The following is a 21,301-nucleotide window of genomic DNA, read 5'->3' as shown; positions in this document are numbered from 1 at the left end:
TCCATCTGCTCCACCGCCACCATCAACACGGAGACCTCCAGAGGCGGCGCTACGGAGCAGGATTCCCTCCTATCCAGGTAACTTCAGGGTTGATCCTGGGTTTTCTGGACTATGAAGGTGACTCACTTCTTACCGGGTTTATCTCCATATTTTGTTTTGTGTGTTTTTGTGTGTTTTTTTTAAACAGGTGTAGCAGTTGATGAACATTGTGGTTTTCTACTTGTGCTCTGTCCTCTCTGTCCCCTTTTTTCTATTTTCTCCTCTCTCTTTTTTCTTTCTTGCTTTTTCTCAGCCTGTCAACTCCGGCGTTGCTACAACACATTTATATTTATGTAAAAAAACCCACAAATAAATAAATAAAAGGACAAACACTAACAAGAGGAGCTTATAGAGAATCTATAGATCTCATCTTGGAAGAGCAAATATGTTTGACACAACAGTTCATTCAGATCACATGACAGGATAAAAAAAAATTCCCACCAAATTTCCTGTATCAAAGGGGATATTTATTTATATTTTCTATTAATCTAAATCTCCAAACTAATGTTCCTAAAGCCTTAAATAAATATGGTCTAGTACACCCCATGCCCCCCTTAGACTCACTGCCATATAAAGCAGGACGGCTGCCGTCAGCCTTCAGCCTGATTTAAACATGGTGTCAGACTAAGTTAAAGTTCATCTGCAGTTTTTATTGTAACTTCTGGATCTTTACTGCAGATTTTCTCTGTGTGGAACAAACGGCAGTGGATGGAGCAGCTACAAAGTTCTTTTCTTCAGGCTGCAGTTTGTTGATCAGGTGGATGATGAAGGAGCTCCAGCTGTTTCCCAGTAAGGTTTAATGGTGGTTACAGGAACAAGTGCTGCTGTTTAGGATGCTAGAAAAACGTTTTCTTTGTCTCCACCTGAGCTCACGGTCTCAGTAACGGCCCCGCCTCTTTGCTCTGCACCGTGTGATTGTAGACAAACTCACGTTAAACTGACGTCAACATCTTTGGTGCTGTTATCAGGCTTTTTGTTGGAAAACTGGGGGCTGCACGAGCTTAATGTTGGAATACTTTGTATTCACACACGTGCTCCTAAATAAGTTTCTATCACAGGTCTGTTTTTAGTCGCTAATGTGGCTGAAACACTCGCGCTGACATGGAGACACCTGAGCGCTGCAGAGTTTAAAACGAAGCATCGAAGCAACAAATTGTGTCGAGGATTTTTTATAATGGAATTATTGGAGTTACTCGATGAATCGTTGCAGCTCTGATCTCAAACAGCAGCTTGTAGCAGCTGCTCAGGGTCTGCTAAAGTCAATAATATTGATGAATATTATTGTAAAAATCATGTCCATCCCTAGAACAGATGCTGATCAAATGGCTGTTTAGAGCCTGCTGTCCTCTTTATACAGTCTATGTGTGGAGCACTTCTAGTTTAGCAATCTCTGAGCTCCCTTCCCAGACGTCTCAACCCCCATTCACACCTTTGTTCCAGTGACCTCAATAGGCCACAGGAAACAATGGAGCGGAGTCCTAAATTGGTTTCAACTGAAACCACTGATTAAATATGACCCACGCCCCTTCACACCTGGGCACATGTGTTCACGCACATGATCAATAGAGGGTCATAACCACCTCCAGGGGACTACGCCCACAGGGGTTTAAATACCTGGGTCTCTCCACCATTTGGTTGAGAACTGAAGAAGCCTTTCGGATGAGAGGTGAAACATCTTTAAGAAACAAAAAGAAGTCCAGTCGCCTTTTCAAGCTCCAGAGACTACTATGACCTGGATGACTGAGAATCTACACAGACTCTAGTTTAGCAACAATGAAAAAGCCTCAGGTTAGTCACAATGATGCATTCAGGATTTGGCTCAAGCTTCCAAGATGGACAAGTGCAGCCACGTGTTTGTGACCAGTCATGTTTGTGCATTTCATGCTGTGTGGAGGAATTTATGTCCAAATTGATGTCGACTAACTGATTCTAAAGATGTGTCATAACGGCCTTAACCTTCCTCTAGTGTTACGGTCAGCACCGACCATTTAAATCTGTTTATTGTGTCAAGGCTGTTTGACTTAGTCAGGAACCTTTATTTAAACAAAACAAAAAAAAAAAATCTATTTCATTAAATTTTAAAATGCTCTGATGAAAATAATGACTTCTGTGGTGTCAGGGTCGATTTTGACTCAGTTATAATCTGAGATTATAAAACAATAGTTTGTGTCAGAACTGAAATCATAAACACACTGTGACCTCACTGACACTGTCAGAGAGAAGTTAGGAGCTTCCCTGTTTACCCTCCTTCCCTGGACAAACATCCTCCTTTATCCCTACTGCTGGTATTGACAGCCTCTCAAACTCTGCTTCCAAAGACTGATTAGATCATCCAGATGGGCACAGACATGCACAGACATGTACAGACATGCACAGACATGTATAGACATGCACAGACATGCACAGACATGTATAGACATGCACAGACATGCACAGACATGTACAGACATGCACAGACATATACAGACATGTACAGACATGCACAGACATGTATAGAGCACAGCTGTTTAGTTTGTTACTTGCAGAGGCCACATCTCAAGTTTGCCAATATGAGAAGAAGATTTAGAATAAGCCAAGCTCTGGATCATATCTTTGCTGAAGATGAGGCAGAAGACACAGAGCACCATAGTGATGAAGATGAGCCAGTTTCTGATGAGGAGGACGATACTGAGTATCAACCAGAGGACACAGACACATCTGATGAGTCTGATGAGGAGGTCACAAGTGCTGAAGCTGCTCCTGCTGAAACGTACAAATCAAGAAGTGGTAACATCTCTTGGAGTACAACCTCTTGGCTTACATGGCAGGGCAGCTGCTTCAGATGTCATCAAAATGACTGCTGGGATGGAAACGTTTGCTGTGACAAGAATAAGTCATCATTGCTGTGACAAACCTTGAAGGGAAAAAGTGCACATTTGGAATGATGAGTACTTGGATGTTTGGTGCTCTTCTTCTTGCTGGAGTGTACAGATCCATCAATGAGGCTGCTGATAGTATGTGAGACACGTCAACAGGCAGAAATATTTTCTGGACAACAACACCACTTCAGACCTTTCCAATGATATCAAGAGTCTTTAGATCTGACAGCAGAGATACTGGAGCAAAATCTGACAAGCTTGCTTCCACTGATGTTCAACCTAGGGTCAGAGGTGACAACAAATAACTGTTTTTGTTCCTTTCCATAGAAAATGTCCCTTCTGGAATACATGCCCAGCAAGCCAGGAAAATGTGGCATAGAAATCTGGACAGCTTATGATTCAAACACCAGCTATGCATGGAATCTACAGATTTACACAGGCAAACCTGCGAGTGCCATACCTGAGAAAAATCAAGAAAAATGTGACCCTTAATATGACCACTGGACTCTGAGCTCACAATATCATGTGCAGTAATTTCTTTACCACCTTTGACCCTATAGAAGGACTTCTCAGGAGCAAATCTGCCATGATGGGCACAAACCCAAAACCAAACCCTGGCTGCCCCCTGAAATTTAGCAGGTCAAAGACAAGGCTCCACTTTCTTCATAATGACCTTTTACAGGCAGTAACATTGTTGATGAGATACTTGTTCTGCTTTTAGTTTATATTTGTATTGATGTTCTATTTTTGAAAGGAAAAACAAACTTTTTAGGATTTGTCTAGAAGTAAATATATTTGGGTCAAAACTGACCCGTAACACCCGAGATGTTACTATAGTTAATAATATTAAAATAAAATAAAAATAAAACAGTTTTTTTTAGTGATATGTTCTAATAATTTTTAGTAATATTAAACTAACATTACAACATTTTATTTATTTATTGAATTCTCTTGAGGTTCATTTTACCATTTTTTTTGGACTGAAAGTGAGAGGTACGCTGTTTTTGTGTGTGTGTGAATGAGGGGCAGATATTATAAGTTTATACTTCTTTCTGCTCCTTTTCATTCATGATTTATCTTTTGGTTGTTATAAGAATTATTTATATGTTGATGGAATGATTGATTGTTGATATCTGTTGATTTATATGTTGATTAATCACCATCACTGACACACTCGCCTTTCATCAAAACACACTTCATTTCAGACAAGAAAAAAAGATGAAGAAGAAGAAATTTCCATGTTGAAGGGAAGTTATGTCTGAAGACAAATGAGGTTCACTTGGTAAATAAGCAGATAAGACAGAGAATAGAAACACAGTCAGTGAACTGACCTCAGAGTCTGCAGTCTACATTCTGGACTCTCCAGAAAACCACACAGCTGCTTCACTCCTGAATCCTGCAGATTGTTGAAACTCAGGTTCAGCACTCTCAGATGGGAGGGGTTGGACTTCAGAGCTGAGCTCAGAGACACACAGCTGATCTCTGACAGGCTGCAGCCATCCAAGCTGAACAAAGAATAAGACAAAGAGATCAAATCATTGATGATCAATCAGATGTGTTCAGGTTTTAAATGTGCAGCTCAACATTATTATGAGCTAATCAATGAGCTTTTCTATCAATGAGGAGCATGAATTTGTCCTTCTGATTCTGTGAATCATAATCATGTCAGCTTTCTACACACAGCATCCAGATGAAGTTTTTGGCTCAGTTCAATCATGAAGATCTACCTGCTGACCTGCATTCCTGTCATTGGGCTGCTTCTCTCTTCTTTCCATCATTTCCACTTTCCCACACTGTCAAACTCAATTCTGTCCTCATCAGCTGTTCCAATAATCTTACCTGCCTTTGTGAGCGCATCACTTCCTGTTTCCTCTCCTTTCAAACTAAGAGCCATTCTGTCATTCTGCCTTTCACACTCATTTGTGCAACAGCCGTCCTCAGAGAGCCTCATCCAAGCAGGGCCGGATCTAGACTGCTATGTTTGGGTGGGCAGATAAAAATTATTGGTGGGCGACTTTGTTGAGATGAAGACTGGAGGTTTGAGCAGCCGACTAGTGACCTGCAGGTTCCCGGTTTGAGTCCCTGTTCAGATGCTGCTATCTCTGTATCTCTGTGCATCACAACACATCCAACCACAAAAGCTGCTACAACAGGTCAGTGAGAACTACACAGAAAAATAAAACTAGCAGAAAAACTAAACTGGCTCAGCTGCACATGTTAGAGCAGGTTACAACTCTGTGTGTGTGTGTGTGTGTGTGTGTTTCTTCTTCTGTGTTTGTACCTCTGATCACATTAAGATGGTGGCCAATCAGAGACTTTGGAGGCGGGCTGTAGGCTGACCATCCAATCAGACATTAGAAACTGTATTCATAGTTTCTGTGCTGCTTTTTCCTCCGGCTGAACAAAGGGACATTTTTAACTTTTGGTGGGCTCAGTTCACTCTGACCCACTGCTCCAACCGGCCGAGCAACCACGTCTCCATCTGCTCCTCCGCCACCATCAACACGGAGACTCCAGAAGCAGCGCTACAGAGCATGATTCCCTCCTATCCAGGTAACTTCAGGGTTGATCCTGGGTTTTCTGGACTATGAAGGTGACTCACTTCTTACGGGGTTTATCTCCATATTTTGTTTTGTTTGTGTTTTGTGTGTTTTTTTTAAACAGGTGCAGCAGTTGATGAACATTGTGGTTTTCTACTTGTGCTCTGTCCTCTCTGTCCCCTTTTTCTATTTTCTCCTCTCTTTTTTTCTTTCTTGCTTTTTCTCAGTGTGTCAACTCCGGCGTTGCTACAACACGTTTATATTTATGTGAAAAATAACACAAATAAATAAATAAAAGGACAAACACTAACAAGAGGAGCTTATAGAGAATCTATAGAGCTCATCTTGGAAGAGCAAATATGTTTGACACAACAGTTCATTCAGATCACATGACAGGATTAAAAAAATATCCCACCAAATTTCCTGTGTCAAAGGGGATATTTATTAATATTTTCTATGAATCTAAATCTCCAAACTAATGTTCCTAAAGCCTTAAATAAATATGGTCTAGTACACCCAATGCCCCCCTTTAGACTTACTGCCATATAAAGCAGGACGGCTGCCGTCAGCCTTCAGCCTGATTTAAACATGGTGTCAGACTAAGTTAACGTTCATCTGCAGATTTTATTGTAACTTCTGGATCTTTACTGCAGATTTTCTCTGTGTGGAACAAACGGCGGTGGATGGAGCAGCTACAAAGTTCTTTTCTTCAGGCTGCAGTTTGTTGATCAGGTGGATGATGAAGGAGCTGCAGCTGTTTCCCAGTAAAGGTTTAATGGTGGTTACAGGAACAAGTGCTGCTGTTTAGGATGCTAGAAAAACGTTTTCTTTGGCTCCACCTGAGCTCACGGTCTCAGTAACGGCTCCGCCTCTTTGCTCTGCACCGTGTGATTGTAGACAGACTCACGTTAAACTGACGTCAACACCTTTGGTGCTGTTATCAGGCTTTTTGTTGGAAAACTGGGGGCTGCACGAGCTTAATGTTGTAATACTTTGTATTCACACACGTGCTCCTAAATAAGTTTCTATCACAGGTCTGTTTTTAGTCGCTAATGTGGCTGAAACAACATGGAGACACCTGAGCGCTGCAGAGTTTAAACGAAGCATCGAAGCAACAAATTGTGTCGAGGATTTTTTATAATGGAATTATTGGAGTTACTCGATGAATCGTTGCAGCTCTGATCTCAAACAGCAGCTTGTAGCAGCTGCTCAGGGTCTGCTAAAGTCAATATTAATCTATTGATGAATATTATTGTAAAAATCATATCCATCCCTAGAACAGATGCTGATCAAATGGCTGTTTACAGCCTGCCGTCCTCTTTATACAGTCTATGTGTGGAGCACTTCTAGTTCAGCAACAATGAAAAAGCCTCAGGTTAGACACAATGATGCATTCAGGATTTGGCTCAAGCTTCCAACATGGACAAGTGCAGCCACGTGTTTGTGACCAGTCATGTTTGTGCATTTCATGCTGTGTGGAGGAATTTATGTCCAAATTGATGTCGACTAACTGATTCTAAAGATGTGCTCATAACGGCCTTAACTGAGCATGCTCACAGTGACAGCAGATATTGGTCTTGTTTGTGGAAACATGAGGACACAAACATCTTTCTGCTGCTTTTTACACTTTTCTTTTTGTTCTGAGCTGGACCTGTGTGTCTGAAATAAGGCATTTATCACCATCACTGACACACTCGCCTTTCATCAAAACACACTTCATTTCAGACAAGAGAAAAAGATGAAGAAGAAGAAATTTCCATGTTGAAGGGAAGTTATGTCTGAAGACAAATGAGGTTCACTTGGTAAATAAGCAGATAAGACAGAGAATAGAAACACAGTCAGTGAACTGACCTCAGAGTCTGCAGTCTACATTCTGGACTCTCCAGAAAACCACACAGCTGCTTCACTCCTGAATCCTGCAGATTGTTGTTTTTCAGGTCCAGCTCTCTCAGATGGGAGGGGTTGGACTTCAGAGCTGAGATCAGAGACACACAGCTGATCTCTGACAGGCTGCAGCTCCTCAATCTGAACAAAGAATAAAACAAAGAGATCAAATCATTGATGATCAATCAGATGTGTTCAGGTTTTAAATGTGCAGCTCAACATTATTATGAGCTAATCAATGAGCTTTTCTATCAATGAGGAGCATGAATTTGTCCTTCTGATACTGTGAATCATAATCATGTCAGCTTTCTACACACAGCATCCAGATGAAGTTTTTGGCTCAGTTCAATCATGAAGATCTACCTGCTGACCTGCATTCCTGTCATTGGGCTGCTTCTCTCTTTCTTTTTATTATACAACCATCTGCAGACTGCTTGATGCTCAAACTCTGTTATGACACAAATGTCATTTTAACCCTCATCCTACCCACTGGGGTCCATGCAGACCTCAGAGGGAGATTTCTGTCATATCTCACAAGTGGTTTTATTCAATCATTCAAATATTTTATTTTGACTTTTTCCATCAATTTGTTCTTAATGATGTCACATCATTGTTTTCTATTTCTGCTCTGATTGATTAGTGCTTTATAAAAACACTCCAGTCTAAAGCAGCCACTTCCACCTCTGCAGTTTTTCATTCATTTCTTTTTAAAGCAACAGCAGACCAAAGAGGTGTGTGTGTGTGTGTGTGTGTGTGTGTGTGTGTGTGTGTGTGTGTGTGTGTGTGTGTGTGTGTGTTAATCAGCACATGTGACTCTGCTCTGTAGTTTAAACTCTTTGTGATCCTTCTTCTATCAGCTCAGAGCATTTGTTCTAACTAAAAACTCTGTATCTCCATTTTTCATAACTCTGTTAATCAGCAACAGTCAGTGAACTCACAGCAGAGTCTCCAGTTTACAGTTTGGACTCTTTAATCCAGCAGACAACAGCTTCACTCCTGAATCCTGCAGGTTGTTGATAAACAGCCACAGCTCTCTCAGATGGGAGGGGTTGGACTTCAGAGCTGAAGCTACAACTTCACAGTGAGTCTCTGAGAGTCCACAGCTAGAAAGTCTGAAACACAAGAAAAGCAACTTAAAGTGATTTAGAAACAGAACATAGAGAACAACCAAAGATAGGAAAACATGACAGACTCAATAATAATAATAATAATAATAATAATAATATTTCTTTAGTGCTTTGCTGAATGGTGTTGGTGATCATGGTCCTCCAGCATGCCCTCTCTCTCACACAGTGCAGCAGCTCATTTGGTGTTCTTAGAATAAAATTATACATTTGAGATAAAAATGCAATAAACAATATCAAGTTAAAGAGAAAAGAAGACCCACTTCACTACATGATAAACATGTAAATGAATTTATCAAACACAGAATGAAAAAGATGAAAATATCATCAATTTGGCAGTAAAGCACCTCTGACATTGAAGTTCTCACACATTTGATTTGACTTCATATTCGACCCCTCTACTGATTTCAGTTGACAGACGCTGTAAAAATGAAACTTTTTCTTGTCTTTTTGTTTTTGATGCTTTAACAGTTTATACTTTACTGCGATCAGTAAGCAGCTTTAAATGAGAGCACATAGAACTCACTGTGAACATTAATAATAAAGTTAAATAAGTGAGTTCACAGGATGAACAGATACAAGTTTTAGAAGTGCAGCAGTGCATAAAGTGCAAACAAAGGCAGCTTTAAGGACACACACTTGTTTTTCTCCATCAGTGGTGGTCTTTGGGACTTTGAGTCTCTGTGAGATGGAAACTGTCAGCACCATCTCATATCTCATTCCACCACGTTCACCGACTCAGAGCTCGAGGAGGAAACAGGAAACGTCCCATCATTGCTAAATTTGAACATTTCCAGCAGAAAGAACGGCTTAAAAGCAAGAAGCAGGAATTCAAAGGAACATTGTTTGGTATGAAGGAGCAGTTTCCCAAGGAAACCAACAACAGGTGGAAAATACTATATCCCACTGTGAACACAGACACAGGGGTAAACGGGCCCCCCTCATCATGGATCAGCTCTACACTGACAGACAGTTACTCCAGGATCCCACAACCACCCTGTGGCTCCTCTGAATGGACAAGAAGGCAAAGAAAAGGATTCATGCCTAAATACTCAATGATGATCACACACACACACACACACACACATACACACACACACACACACACACACACCTGTAAGGCAGGTATACCAAACTCAAGTTCAGTAGCATCAGCTTGCTGATATAACACTGTCTTTCCTCCAGCTTGGTACTAAATAGCTGCATGTAGCTAACAGAGGTGTCAGGTATCTATTAAACTATTAAAGCATCTCTTCCCTCTCATGATGCTGAGAGCAGAGCGGCTTTGCTAACAAAGCTGATGACTGAGGTGATGTTAGCGGTTTTAGCTTTTTAGCAGAACAGCTGTTAGCATTCAGTACACGTGCTTCTTTGGATTCAGACAGATTTCTCTGTTCAGGCGTCCCTGCAGTCACACACACGTTTCTTTCTCTCAGCAGATTCATTCAGTGACCTGTTGGTGCAGGGGCTGCTGTGAAAAGGTGAGTTAAGGAGCATTTTAAGGATGTTCAGACTGTTTACGGAAACTGTCGTGGGATTTATTGGGAAAGTTGTTGAAGACACTTCACTTAGGAGGACCATCAGGACTTTTCCCAACCAGAAGCCGTGGGTGGATAAATCTGTCCGCGACGCCCTGAGGTCCCGCACAGTTGCCTACAACTCCGGCCTCGCCTCTGGGAACATGGAGGACTACAAGGTTGCATCATACAACGTCCGCAGAGCGGTGAAAGAGGCAAAACATCGCTACGGCCGCAGACTGGAACAGCAACTACAACAGTCTGACCCCAGGGGACTGTGGCAGGGACTACGCACCATCACGCACTACAAAGCACCACACACACACCCGGTGAGTGCCGACGCTTCTCTGGCTGATGAACTCAACATCTTCTTTGCGCGCTTTGAGTCGGGAAGCCGACAGCCCGCTGCGCTCCCGGCCGGAGGGGCGGAGACACTCACTGTGACGGAGCGCGACGTGAGGAGGGCGTTTAGACGTGTAAACACCAGGAAAGCGGCTGGACCAGACGGTATTAGTGGACGTGTCCTTAAGACCTGCGCTGACCAGCTGGCACCTGTGTTTACACTGATATTCAACCTCTCACTGAAACTGTGTGTGATTCCCACCTGCTTTAAAAAGTCCATCATAGTCCCTGTCCCAAAGAAACCACACCCCAGCAGCCCCAATGACTTCAGGCCCATAGCACTCACCTCTGTGGTGATGAAGTGTTTTGAGAGACTCATCAAGACATTCATCACCTCCTCACTGCCCACCACCCTCGACCCACTACAGTTTGCATACCGGCCAGACAGATCCACAGATGACGCCATATCCTTCCTCCTCCACAAGACCCTTTCACACATAGACACTGGTAAGGGGAACTATGTGAGAGTGCTGTTTGTAGATTACAGCTCAGCATTCAACACCATAGTTCCCTCCAGGCTGGTCTCTAAGCTGCTGGACCTGGGCCTGGGCCCATCCCTGTGCAGGTGGGTTCACAGCTTCCTGACCAGCAGACCACAGGTGGTACGAGTGGGTCACCTCACCTCATCCTCCCTCACCCTCAACACTGGATCCCCCCAAGTCTGTGTGCTCAGCCCTCTGCTGTACTCACTGTACACCCATGACTGCGAGGCCACGTCAGAGTCCAACGTCATCATCAAGTTTGCTGACGACACTGCTGTTGTGGGACTAATCTCTCACAATGAGGAGACAGCCTACAGGAGAGAGGTCTCCCGCCTGGAGAACTGGTGCCAGGAGAACCACCTCCTGCTCAACGTCAGCAAAACGAAGGAACTGATCGTGGACTTCAGCAGGAAGCAGCAGAGGGACTACCATCCACTTGTCATCAGTGGTGCTGAGGTGGAAAGAGTGGACACTTTCAAATACCTGGGAGTGACCATCTCACAGGACCTGTCCTGGACATCACTGTGAAGAAGGCCAGACAGCGTCTCTACCTCCTCAGGCGGCTGAGAGACTTCAAGCTCCCACTCAAGGTGCTCAGGAACTTTTACACCTGCACCATCGAGAGCATCATGCGTGGGAGCATCACCACCTGGATGGGAAACTGCACCAAGCAGGACTTCATGGCCCTAAAAAGGGTGGTTCGTTCAGCTGAACGGACCATCAGAACCACCCTCCCCAACCTGCAGGACATTTACACCAAGCAGTGCAGGCTGAGGGCCATGAAGATCCTAAAACAGCCCAGCCACCCCGGACACTCTCTCTTCTCCCTGCTCCCATCAGGCCGGCGTTACCGCTGCCTGAGGACTAAGACTGAAAGGTTGAAGAAGAGTTTTTACCCACAAGCCATCCGTCTGCTCAACTCTGAGCCCTAACTGGACCATTATTGCACAATGTAAATATTATAATTTATAAAAGTGTGTATAGTGTATAGTGTGAATTACTTTTTTTTATTTTTATTCTTCTTCTTATTTATATGTGTGTGTATATATGGTTGCAGGTACAAAATACATTTCACTGTGCATTGTACTGTGTATAACTGTGCATGTGACAAATAAAACACTATCTTAAATCTTAAATCTAAAATCATAGCTGTGGTGTTTCTGTGAAAACCCTAAAAGCTTATTTACACATCATGAAGTATGCATGCTGTATAGCAGGCTGCAAGTCTCACTTCACAGATTACAGTGCTTTAAATGTTTCCTTTACTGTCACCATCAACACCAACCAGACAAGACACCGACTCTGTCCACCAAGAGGAGCCACCCTGAAGACTTCCCGGATGTGGTGTCTCTACATAGCAGCAACCAGGTGGACATGTTGGAGTCCATAAATAAGAAAGTGTCCAGCTCTGACGGCCTGGCCCTGCTGGAAATCCTCCACAGAGAGTTTGAGGCTCTGCGGGAGTCTGTGGATTTCAGCCCGCAGCAGGTGGAAGCACCCACTGTGGAAAACACTGTTCTCAGGGAGTCGGAGAAATGGGAATGGACGTGAGAGAATGAACAAAGACGTAAAAAAAAACCTAGAGGGTCAAATAAGTTTGCACCTGAAAAAAGCTGAGCACAGCAAAGAGCGAGGACCCAGGAGGGAACAAGTCCCAGCTTTTTATTTGTTTCTGTCGGCCGGCAGCGCTTGTAAAACACGGGGACACAACCACACGGTAATGAACACATAATGCACCTGCACAAGCATCAATGCAGCAACACGGGCCACTTACGTAGGTCACAGCGCAGCTCTGCAAAGATTCACTGCAGAAGTCTAAATCTGAACAATTCGCTTAGATGAGCCATTTGTTCAGTTTGCTTCTTCTGACATTAGAGGCTCATTAAATGATTCAGTCTCAGGTGAAAAAGCTTTGAACTGAAAACCCAGAAACAAAAACATGCACGTTACAATCAACAAAACATAAATACCAAGCAGAATATAAGTACACATCTGTAAATACTGTGAACCACTGACCCTCAGTGACCTACGCCATTCCAATTCTCAACATTAGTCTCATTAAATTCAATAACAACAATATTCACCACTGTCACACCTACAAATATATCAACAAGTGATTATTGAATTTGTATTTTAACAAAATATTCAAATATTTACAAACTGCTCACAAGAAAGCTCAATCATGGAGTCCATTTAACCACGTTTCCCACAAGCAGTGGCGGTTTCTGATATGGGCGACATGGGCAGCCGCCCAGGGCGGCATTTCATCTAGGGCGGCATGAGCGCCCCCCTCCCCCCAACGCATTGCGATCGCCGCAGCAACGCCTACCGCACTGCTCCACTTGTGGGATAATGGGCGCCCTCTGCTTGCTGTGTATTGCATGTAGCTTTCTGCCATGGTCAGACAGGTTGTAACAGAAGAAAAAGGGCAGGCGGGGGATTCTCTCTCTGTCTCGCTGTCACTGCTTCACTCGACCGTCACACACACAGCGCTGCCCCGCCCCCTTCTCCTCTCAGCCTGGGGTGCGAGTCGAGTGAAGCAGTGATGGCGTGAGAGTGAGACTGTCAGCCGGGTTCATTCATTCATGCCTGTACAGTTTGGGCCTGGTTACAGCCAACAGTAACCGCTGAATTATAAATAAAGGTGACTTTTGCTGGCAGTCTCTCGCCAAACCTTTCATCCTCACGGACACTGCCATATCAAGATTAACGCGAAGTGTATGTCCTAATATTGAAAAGTTTTGCGAGATCTCGCAAAAGTAACTCAGGATCTCGCAAAACTTTTGCGAGATATGCAAAACTGACTCTTTTTTTTTCCTCCCATGTTCCACAGAATGAATCTGTGCGTCTAATAAAATTAGATGCACACAACTGATAGAACACAAAGCCAATTTCATTTATAATACTGTAAATATGGTCATTAAATCACAGTATTTGTGTGAACCCGAATCCTGATAAAAAAATAACACAAATACGAATCTAGACAGTTTGGACAAATGTTGGTGGATGGCGCAGTGTTGCCAGATTGGGCAGCTTGTGAACACATTGGGGTGGAATATTATATAGATATTTCTATATAATTATAAAATTATATAGATATATAATTTTACAATAAAAACTTCCTAAAAACCTACCAAATATGGTGAAAAGCAGCCAAAATTTTAACAAGTTACCCAAAGCTTGTATATTTAAATATATATCACACCTGGTGCTATTAACATGAGTTTCAGTGGAGGTTTTGTTGTGTTGGGCTGGCAACTGTCAGTCAGATCTGACAACCCTGGGGATGGGCGGTGGTGGTGGCGAATTGTGGCAGATGGAAGGGAAAAGGTCAAAGCCATCAGGTGCACAGTTTAGGAAAAAGAGAAAAGAAGAAGAGGAGAAACAAGCAAAGATAAAGGTAAGCAGAAGCTGTGTAATATTTCAGTTTCTTCCATGTTTTTTCAAATAAAAATTTAAAAGAAATTCTGAGTGTGCCTGTGATGGTGGGGGGACCTTCTGTTAAAGCCTGTCTGTCAGACCATGGCAGAAAGCTACATACACCACACAGCAGTCGCTCATTACCCCCCCAAGTGTAGTAGTGCGGCGATCGCTATTGTGTGTGTGTGTGTGTGTGTGTGGGGGGGGGGCCGGCGGGGATATTCGCCCAGGGCGCCAAACAGGCTAGGACCGCCACTGCCCACAAGCCTCTAACATACTGATAGAAATCAGATGTTTAATGAAATAAGTCAAATGTCCTGTAACCTAATTATAGTTAATAACTCCACATTACAATCAGCTTTCCCCGTGCTTATTACTTATACAAACAACAGTTTCACACAGATGATCACCAAGGCTGAACAACTGAGCCACAGCAGAGATTAAGGAGACTGAGTGAAGCTCGTTTGGTGAGTCACTCTGAAAATCACACGACTTCCAAAGCAGCCATTTGAATGCAACTGCTGCATTGTGCTAGGCTAAGTGTATTTTGCATTGAGTGTCTGATAGTTCTGTGAATGTGTACCAGAATGAGCACCAAAGGTACTTTTTGCTGTGCCAAAAACTGCAGTAATAACAGCAAGACTTCCATTGACCCCAGGACGGGTCAGAAGTACAGATTTCATCAGTTTCCTACCAAAAAAGAGGTGAGTGACCAATGCTGAGAGTCACTGAGTCAGTGAGTGTGAACAGTGAAAAGCTGAGTTCAAACTGATGATGAATGATCGATGAAAGGTCAGTGAATCAGAATGTTTGTTTGCTGATTTCAGATATATTTGTGAAACATGATTAAATCCTGCAGCTAGCAGCCAGGCCCCTGTAGTCAGTGCAGACCAAGGTAGCTTAGCCACCGTTAGGTCTCCCCCAGCAGATCCCGAGCAGCTGGGAAATCAGGCCGACTGGGTGACAGGAGGAAGAGTAGTCCTACACAGAAGCCTATTCGAAGTCTAATAATATTAGATATTATTATTAGGCTTCTAATATTGGAAGTCTAATAATAATATCCTAATAATATTAGATTTTGTTAGGATATTATAATAATTCACATCAACAGTAATGACACCCGGTTACACCAATCAGATGTCACTAAAGTTGATGTTTAATCGGTGTGTAACTTTGCCAAAACAATGTGGGATTGGTAAATGGGTAGCTGACCCGCAGCATAAAGATCAATGATACCTAAGCTCGTGGCAGCAGTGATCTTCAACATTTTACTTCTGTCATTTATGTCCTGTTAATGAGACAAGCTAATTAGCTGCTGATGAAGATGTCATGAAACTCTCTGATGTCAGTTGGTTAATATGAGTAACAGAGGAAACTGTTAGAATGAAGCTGTGGGAGGGCAGCCTTCTGCTGCTACCAGTTAGTGTGGGTAAAGAGAAACATCACAGAGAGATATAATACAAGTATGATGCTATTTTTACAATAAACACCTGGAACTCTGTTTAAGAATGATGAGAATGTCACAGTGTGGATATTTAAAGAACTACTAATCTGCACTAACTGATAATGTTAATCACATCTGGACTCACTGAGCCTTCCTGCAGTTCCTCACAGCTGGGATCAGTCTCCGTCGTCCCTCATTTGATGTGTTGTAATTCTTCAGGTCCAACTCATCCAGAACCTCCTCTGACATCTGCATCATGTAGGCCAGAGCTGAGCACTGGATCTCAGAGAGTCTCTCTGATCTGTTCTCTGACTTCAGGAACCATTGGATCTCCTGATGTACTGAGAGGTCCTTCATCTCCATCAGACAGTGGAAGATGTTGATGCTTCTGTCAGGAGAGATTTGATCACTGTTCATCTCCTTCAGGTTGCTGATGGCTCTCTGGATGATTTCTGGGCTGTTCTCTGTCTGACCCAGCAGACCTCCTAAGAGTCTCTGGTTGGACTCCAGAGAGAGGCCATGAAGGAAGCGAACAAACAGGTCCAGGTGGCCGTTTTTACTCTTCAAGGATTTCTCCATGACTCTGCTCAGAAAGACGTCCAGAGATTGGACAACTCTCTGAGCAGTGATTCCAAAAAAATGTGAAATGTTGTTTGATTTTAGGAAGTCCTCCACCACCTCTGTCTTCCTGTTGGTGAAACAGTGGAACATGTAGACTGCAGCCAGAAACTCCTGAATGCTCAGATGAACAAAGCAGTAGACTGGTTTCTGGAAGATCACACACTCTCTTTTGAAGATCTCTGTACAAACTCCTGAGTACACCGAGGCCTCTGTCACATCCAGACCACACTGCTCCAGGTCTTCTTGATAAAACATGATGTTTCCTTTCTCCAGATGTTCAAACGCCAGCCTCCCCAGCTTCAGAAGAACTTCCCTGTCAGCCTCCATCAGCTCCTGAGGACTCGTCTCATGTCCCTCATGGTACTTGTTCCTCTTCCTCTTTGTCTGAACCAGCAGGAAGTGTGAGTACATGTCAGTCAGGGTCTTGGGCAGCTCTCCTCTCTGCTCTGTAGTCAACATGTGCTCCAGAACTGTAGCAGTGATCCAGCAGAAGACTGGGATTCTACACATGATGTGGAGGCTCCTGGATGTCTTCATGTGGGAGATGATTCTGCTGGACAGCTCTTCATCACTGAATCTCCTCCTGAAGTACTCCTCCTTCTGGGCATCAGTGAAGCCTTGTACTTCAGTGAACCTGTGGACATGATTAGGAGGGATCTGATTGGCTGCTGCAGGTCGGGAAGTTATCCAGATGAGAGCCGAGGGAAGCAGATTCCCCTCGATGAGGTTTGTCAGCAGCACATTGACTGATGACTTCTGTGTGACATCAGACACGAGCTTCCTGTTGGTGAAATCCAGTGAAAGTCTGCTTTCATCCAGGCCATCAAAGATGAATATAAATTTACAGACAGCGAGCTTCTCTGCTGGGACCTTCTGTAATGTTGGATGGAAAACATGGAGCAGCTCCAGAAGACTGTACTGCTGATCTGGGATCAGGTTCAGCTCCCTGAATGAAAGCAGAATCAACACACTGACATGTTGGTTCTCCAAGCCCTCTGCCCAGTCCAGAGTGAACTTCTGCACTGAGAAGGTTTTTCCAACACCAGCGACGCCGTTGGTCAGAACCACTCTGATGGGTCTCTGTTGGTCAGTTAAGGCTTTAAAGATGTCGTGGCACCTGATTGGAGTGTCATGGAGGGTCTTCTTCTTGGAAGCTGTCTCCAGCTGCCTCACCTCATGTTGGGTATGAACCTCTTCACTCTGTCCCTCTGTGATGTAGAGCTCAGTGTAGATCCTGTTCAGGAGGGTTCTACTTCCTGTTTCATCACTTCCTTCAGTCACATGTTCACATCTCCTCCTCAGACTGATCTTATGTTCCTGTAAAACCTCCTGCAGACCAGGATCTGCTAAACAACAAGAAAAACAATGAAAGCAAAGAGAAAGAAAACTCTTTAATATCTGAACATCACAACAAGAAGTCCAGTTTTCAGAAATGAGTCCATCAGCAGACAGATGTTCAGTCTTACTTTGTACACAGCTGCTCTGACTGGCTGTCTGCAGTCCAGCTCTGGTTCTGGATCTTTCTCCACACTGGGGTCCAGGTTCATTACTGAAGAATGGAGGAAGACCTTTGGAGTCGTCACTCTTCATAGACAGACAGCTGGATACTGAAGACTCTGCTGTGTGTCTGTGCTGCTGACCTCTGGAAACACAAACACAGAATAAAATCATAGCTGCTCTTTTACATGTTCATGTTGTTGGGCACTGAGCTGCTTTCCTGGCAGGAAAAAGGCTGTGAATCTTTTCCTGCTTCTAACAGCTGGTGTTTTTCTCCCAAATCCTGATGGTAGCTGTGAAAGAACTGATGTGTTTGAAGTGGAAATGTTGGAGTGAAGCACTGAGAGAACAGATGACACAGCCCCTCCCTGCCCTGTGAGCAAATCTCTCATTCACAATAGTTTGAATAGATTCAGTTACACAGTTCTTCTGTTTGCCATCAACTGTGTTTGTTTCTCACTTTATTCATATGTTCATGTTGGTAATGTTTGGAATTCAGACTGAATTGATTGTTATCTGCTGCAGCAGCCTCAGCACCCCTCCTGCCCACAGCCTCTCTGGGACGCTCTTTTTAGACCAAACCATGTTAATAATTGACCTCATCAGCTGGGAGACGTTCCTCATTTCAGGATCTGCACATTCAGTCTCTGTTTCCAGCCTCAAGTTGTTTGACAGCAGAAACATCAGTGAAGAAGCTCAAGTTTCCTCAGTCTGATTTCAAACTGATGGAGCTGTAAATGTGAGCTTTAGCTTTCTATGAAGCCAGCTTTGGGCAGAAGGCTGTATGGTACAGCTGCACTACATGGAAACATTTTTCTTTATCAAATCTTATAAAGGCTCATAAACTTTCTGATGGACTGGCTGAGGGCTTTCTGTGGACCAGACTGTATGTGGATCTATGACACTTCCATTGTGTGTCCAGTCAAAGTGTGTGTGTGTGTCCCTGAATGTGATTCTCATTTCCCAAAGTGGTCCTGAGTGACCCTGAATGTGACAGCCCTGCTTTAACCTCCTCAGACCCTGTGTCCATATGGAGACGTTACATTTAGGCTCTGCTGCACCTCATACTTCATTCTGCTCAATAGTGTTTTAGACTTTGTTCATCCATGTTGACTTTGTTGTGTTATGCTATCAAATAAATCCATCGTCCCATCTGAGGACATTTTTACAAAAGTTTGTAACAACCATGGAACAAAATCCAACTTCCTGTTCAAAGAGGAAGTTGAGTTTATCTGCATATCAGGTCCATGTGATCACAAATATGTAGGAGAGATGAAAAATGCCTCAGAAACAGGAGCTCAGGTCTCAGGAGGTTAAAGTGTGAATGAGGTCTGCACATTCTCACTGCTCATTCCTCCTTCATGAACAACAGTTTGTGCACGGGAAAAGTCACACACATGCTTTTTGTCACACATCATTTCTACATCCAGCTTTTTGTTTTTATTATCATCAGTTTGTCTCATAAACACCAAGAATCAAGCTGAAGATGTGACCTTTGACCCCAACATTGTGACTCAGTGCTCTGTAATAACTGTATTCCTCAGGTATTCTAATGTGGGATTTGATGGATCTAATATGTGACTCATATATGACTCCTCACAGAGACTGAGCTGCACATGTGTACAGATACAAACAGGTAGAAGAACTCCTTCATGTGTTTCTCAGTGACTTTGATGATGTTTTCAGTCCAAACTAGTTTCTCTGTGGGAAAATAACCTGATGTTGATCCACACTGAAGCTTTGCTGTGTTAGTGGGAATGCAACAGTTCAGTGAAGCTGATCTAACAGACAGCAGCATTTTGATTCCTGCTCAATGAATCATCTTCACACAAACAGGCTCTTACTTTGTGTCTGACGGTTCATTACTGAAGTCTGGAGGAGGATCTTTGGACCGATCATTCTTCATAGACAGACAGCTGGATCCTGGAGACTCTGCTCTGCCCTCCTCTTCCTCCAAACCACTCATCTTCAGTCAGTCTGAGAGAGAAACCAGCAACACCGACTGAGAGCAGAGCAACAACCAGACAAGACAGTGATGTTACATCTGATACTAAAGTCTCGAGGCCTGTGTCGAGCAAAGGGGGCGTTTCCAAATGACGTATCACGTGATAAAAGTCAACCGAGGCGCATCACGTGACCGCCTCAGGCCTCGTTTACACGGAGTGTTTTCAGTGTTAATGGTGTCGTTCAGACGGAACTTTTCAGAAACGATCTCCGTTTGCACGGAAACGCAGGACGTTGAAAAGGATGCAGTTCTTATTGTCAGGCCACAACTTGGTGGGGCGGATATACAGTAGGCGCCGCAACCATAGTGCGCATGTGCGAGTACCCCATTTTCAAAAGTGTCGTTTTCATACCATTCTTGTGTTAACGGAGCCTCATTATGTGACTCGAGTTGGTGAGAAAGCCGCAGGAAACAGAGGAAGTGTTCTGTCTGAGCCCAGCGCTGTACAATAGTGATGGCAGAACGAGGATTTGTGAAACACTGAAGCGTTTGAAGCATCTGTGGCGAATTGTATCGAAGCTTTGAAACAGTGTGAAACCCATCTGCACAGTGACACCTGCTGGCCAATTTGGTTATTGCCACGTCTTGGTAATGCTGCTCGATGAAACAGCTCTGCACTAGTGATGGGAATTCCAGCTCTTTTCAGAGAGCCGGAACTTTCGGCTCCCAAATGGCTCCTTAGATTTTAATTTTTAAAAAAAAGAAAAAAAAAGTGTAAAATGAATTACTAATGTAAAAGCATACATTAGGCCTATATCAAACGTTTGTTTATATACTCAACATATAATAGAGTGCTCCAAATATTAATTATAAAACAAAAGATTGGAAATAAGAAAAAAACGAGGGCCTTTGAGGAGTTGACCCTGTTTCTCCTGCCTGATGACCTGCCCTGTTTTGTTCTTCTAATAATACTGAGGGATGAACAATTCATATACAGTATACCTATGTAGGTTGTTTGTGCAGCCTGCTTGATATTAAATTTTAAATTTGCAGTCTACACTCTGTCTGTCTATCAGAATAATCCTTTAACACCAGGCGATCGCTGCTGAATCACGGGTTTCCTGACCTTACAAGGTGCGAACAGCTGATTAAGACATAGCATCTCACTGCAGTCAGCTGGTCCAAGGAACTTGATCAGCTGGCTTTTCACCGTAACTCCATGACCATTCGTGCTATCGAAAAAATTCAAACGGTTCCTGAAAGCTCAGAAATTACACTTCACAGCCATGTAGTGGTATTACGGTATTTTTGACCGGAGGTCCGCAAACGCCGGCACTTTTGAAGTACGCTGTGTCTCGTTCGACATGTTTGGAGGTATAAGGTTAAAATGTGTCCAGTCTTTGCTACGCTTTCTGCCACTCATTTTCCTCACCGTTCTTGCATGTAGCCTCTATGTGACGCGCAACTTCCTCTGGCTCTTTCCTGTCTCCGAGCGAATTTTGCAGGAGCCCCTCCCTCTCTGGTGTTT

At 43.5% G+C, this 21,301-nt stretch overlaps 1 protein-coding gene across 1 annotated transcript; it reads right to left on the bottom strand.

The window, feature by feature from the left end:
* Positions 1-3,959: 3,959 nt before the first annotated feature.
* Positions 3,960-20,084, bottom strand: LOC115794606 (NLR family CARD domain-containing protein 3-like). Its single transcript, XM_030750208.1, has 6 exons — positions 19,673-20,084; positions 17,798-17,973; positions 15,856-17,677; positions 8,260-8,433; positions 7,289-7,462; positions 3,960-4,402 (listed from the first exon to the last, which is right to left on the bottom strand). The coding sequence occupies exons 1-6, from the start codon at positions 19,792-19,794 to the stop codon at positions 4,216-4,218; spliced, it is 2,655 nt and encodes an 884-aa protein (XP_030606068.1). The 5' UTR covers positions 19,795-20,084; the 3' UTR covers positions 3,960-4,215.
* Positions 20,085-21,301: the final 1,217 nt, after the last annotated feature.

This window comes from Archocentrus centrarchus, chromosome 16 (assembly GCF_007364275.1).
Source record: "Archocentrus centrarchus isolate MPI-CPG fArcCen1 chromosome 16, fArcCen1, whole genome shotgun sequence".
NCBI lineage: Eukaryota > Metazoa > Chordata > Actinopteri > Cichliformes > Cichlidae > Archocentrus > Archocentrus centrarchus.
The sequence above is the reverse complement of the archived record's forward strand: the minus strand, read 5'-3'. Positions and strand labels throughout refer to the sequence as shown.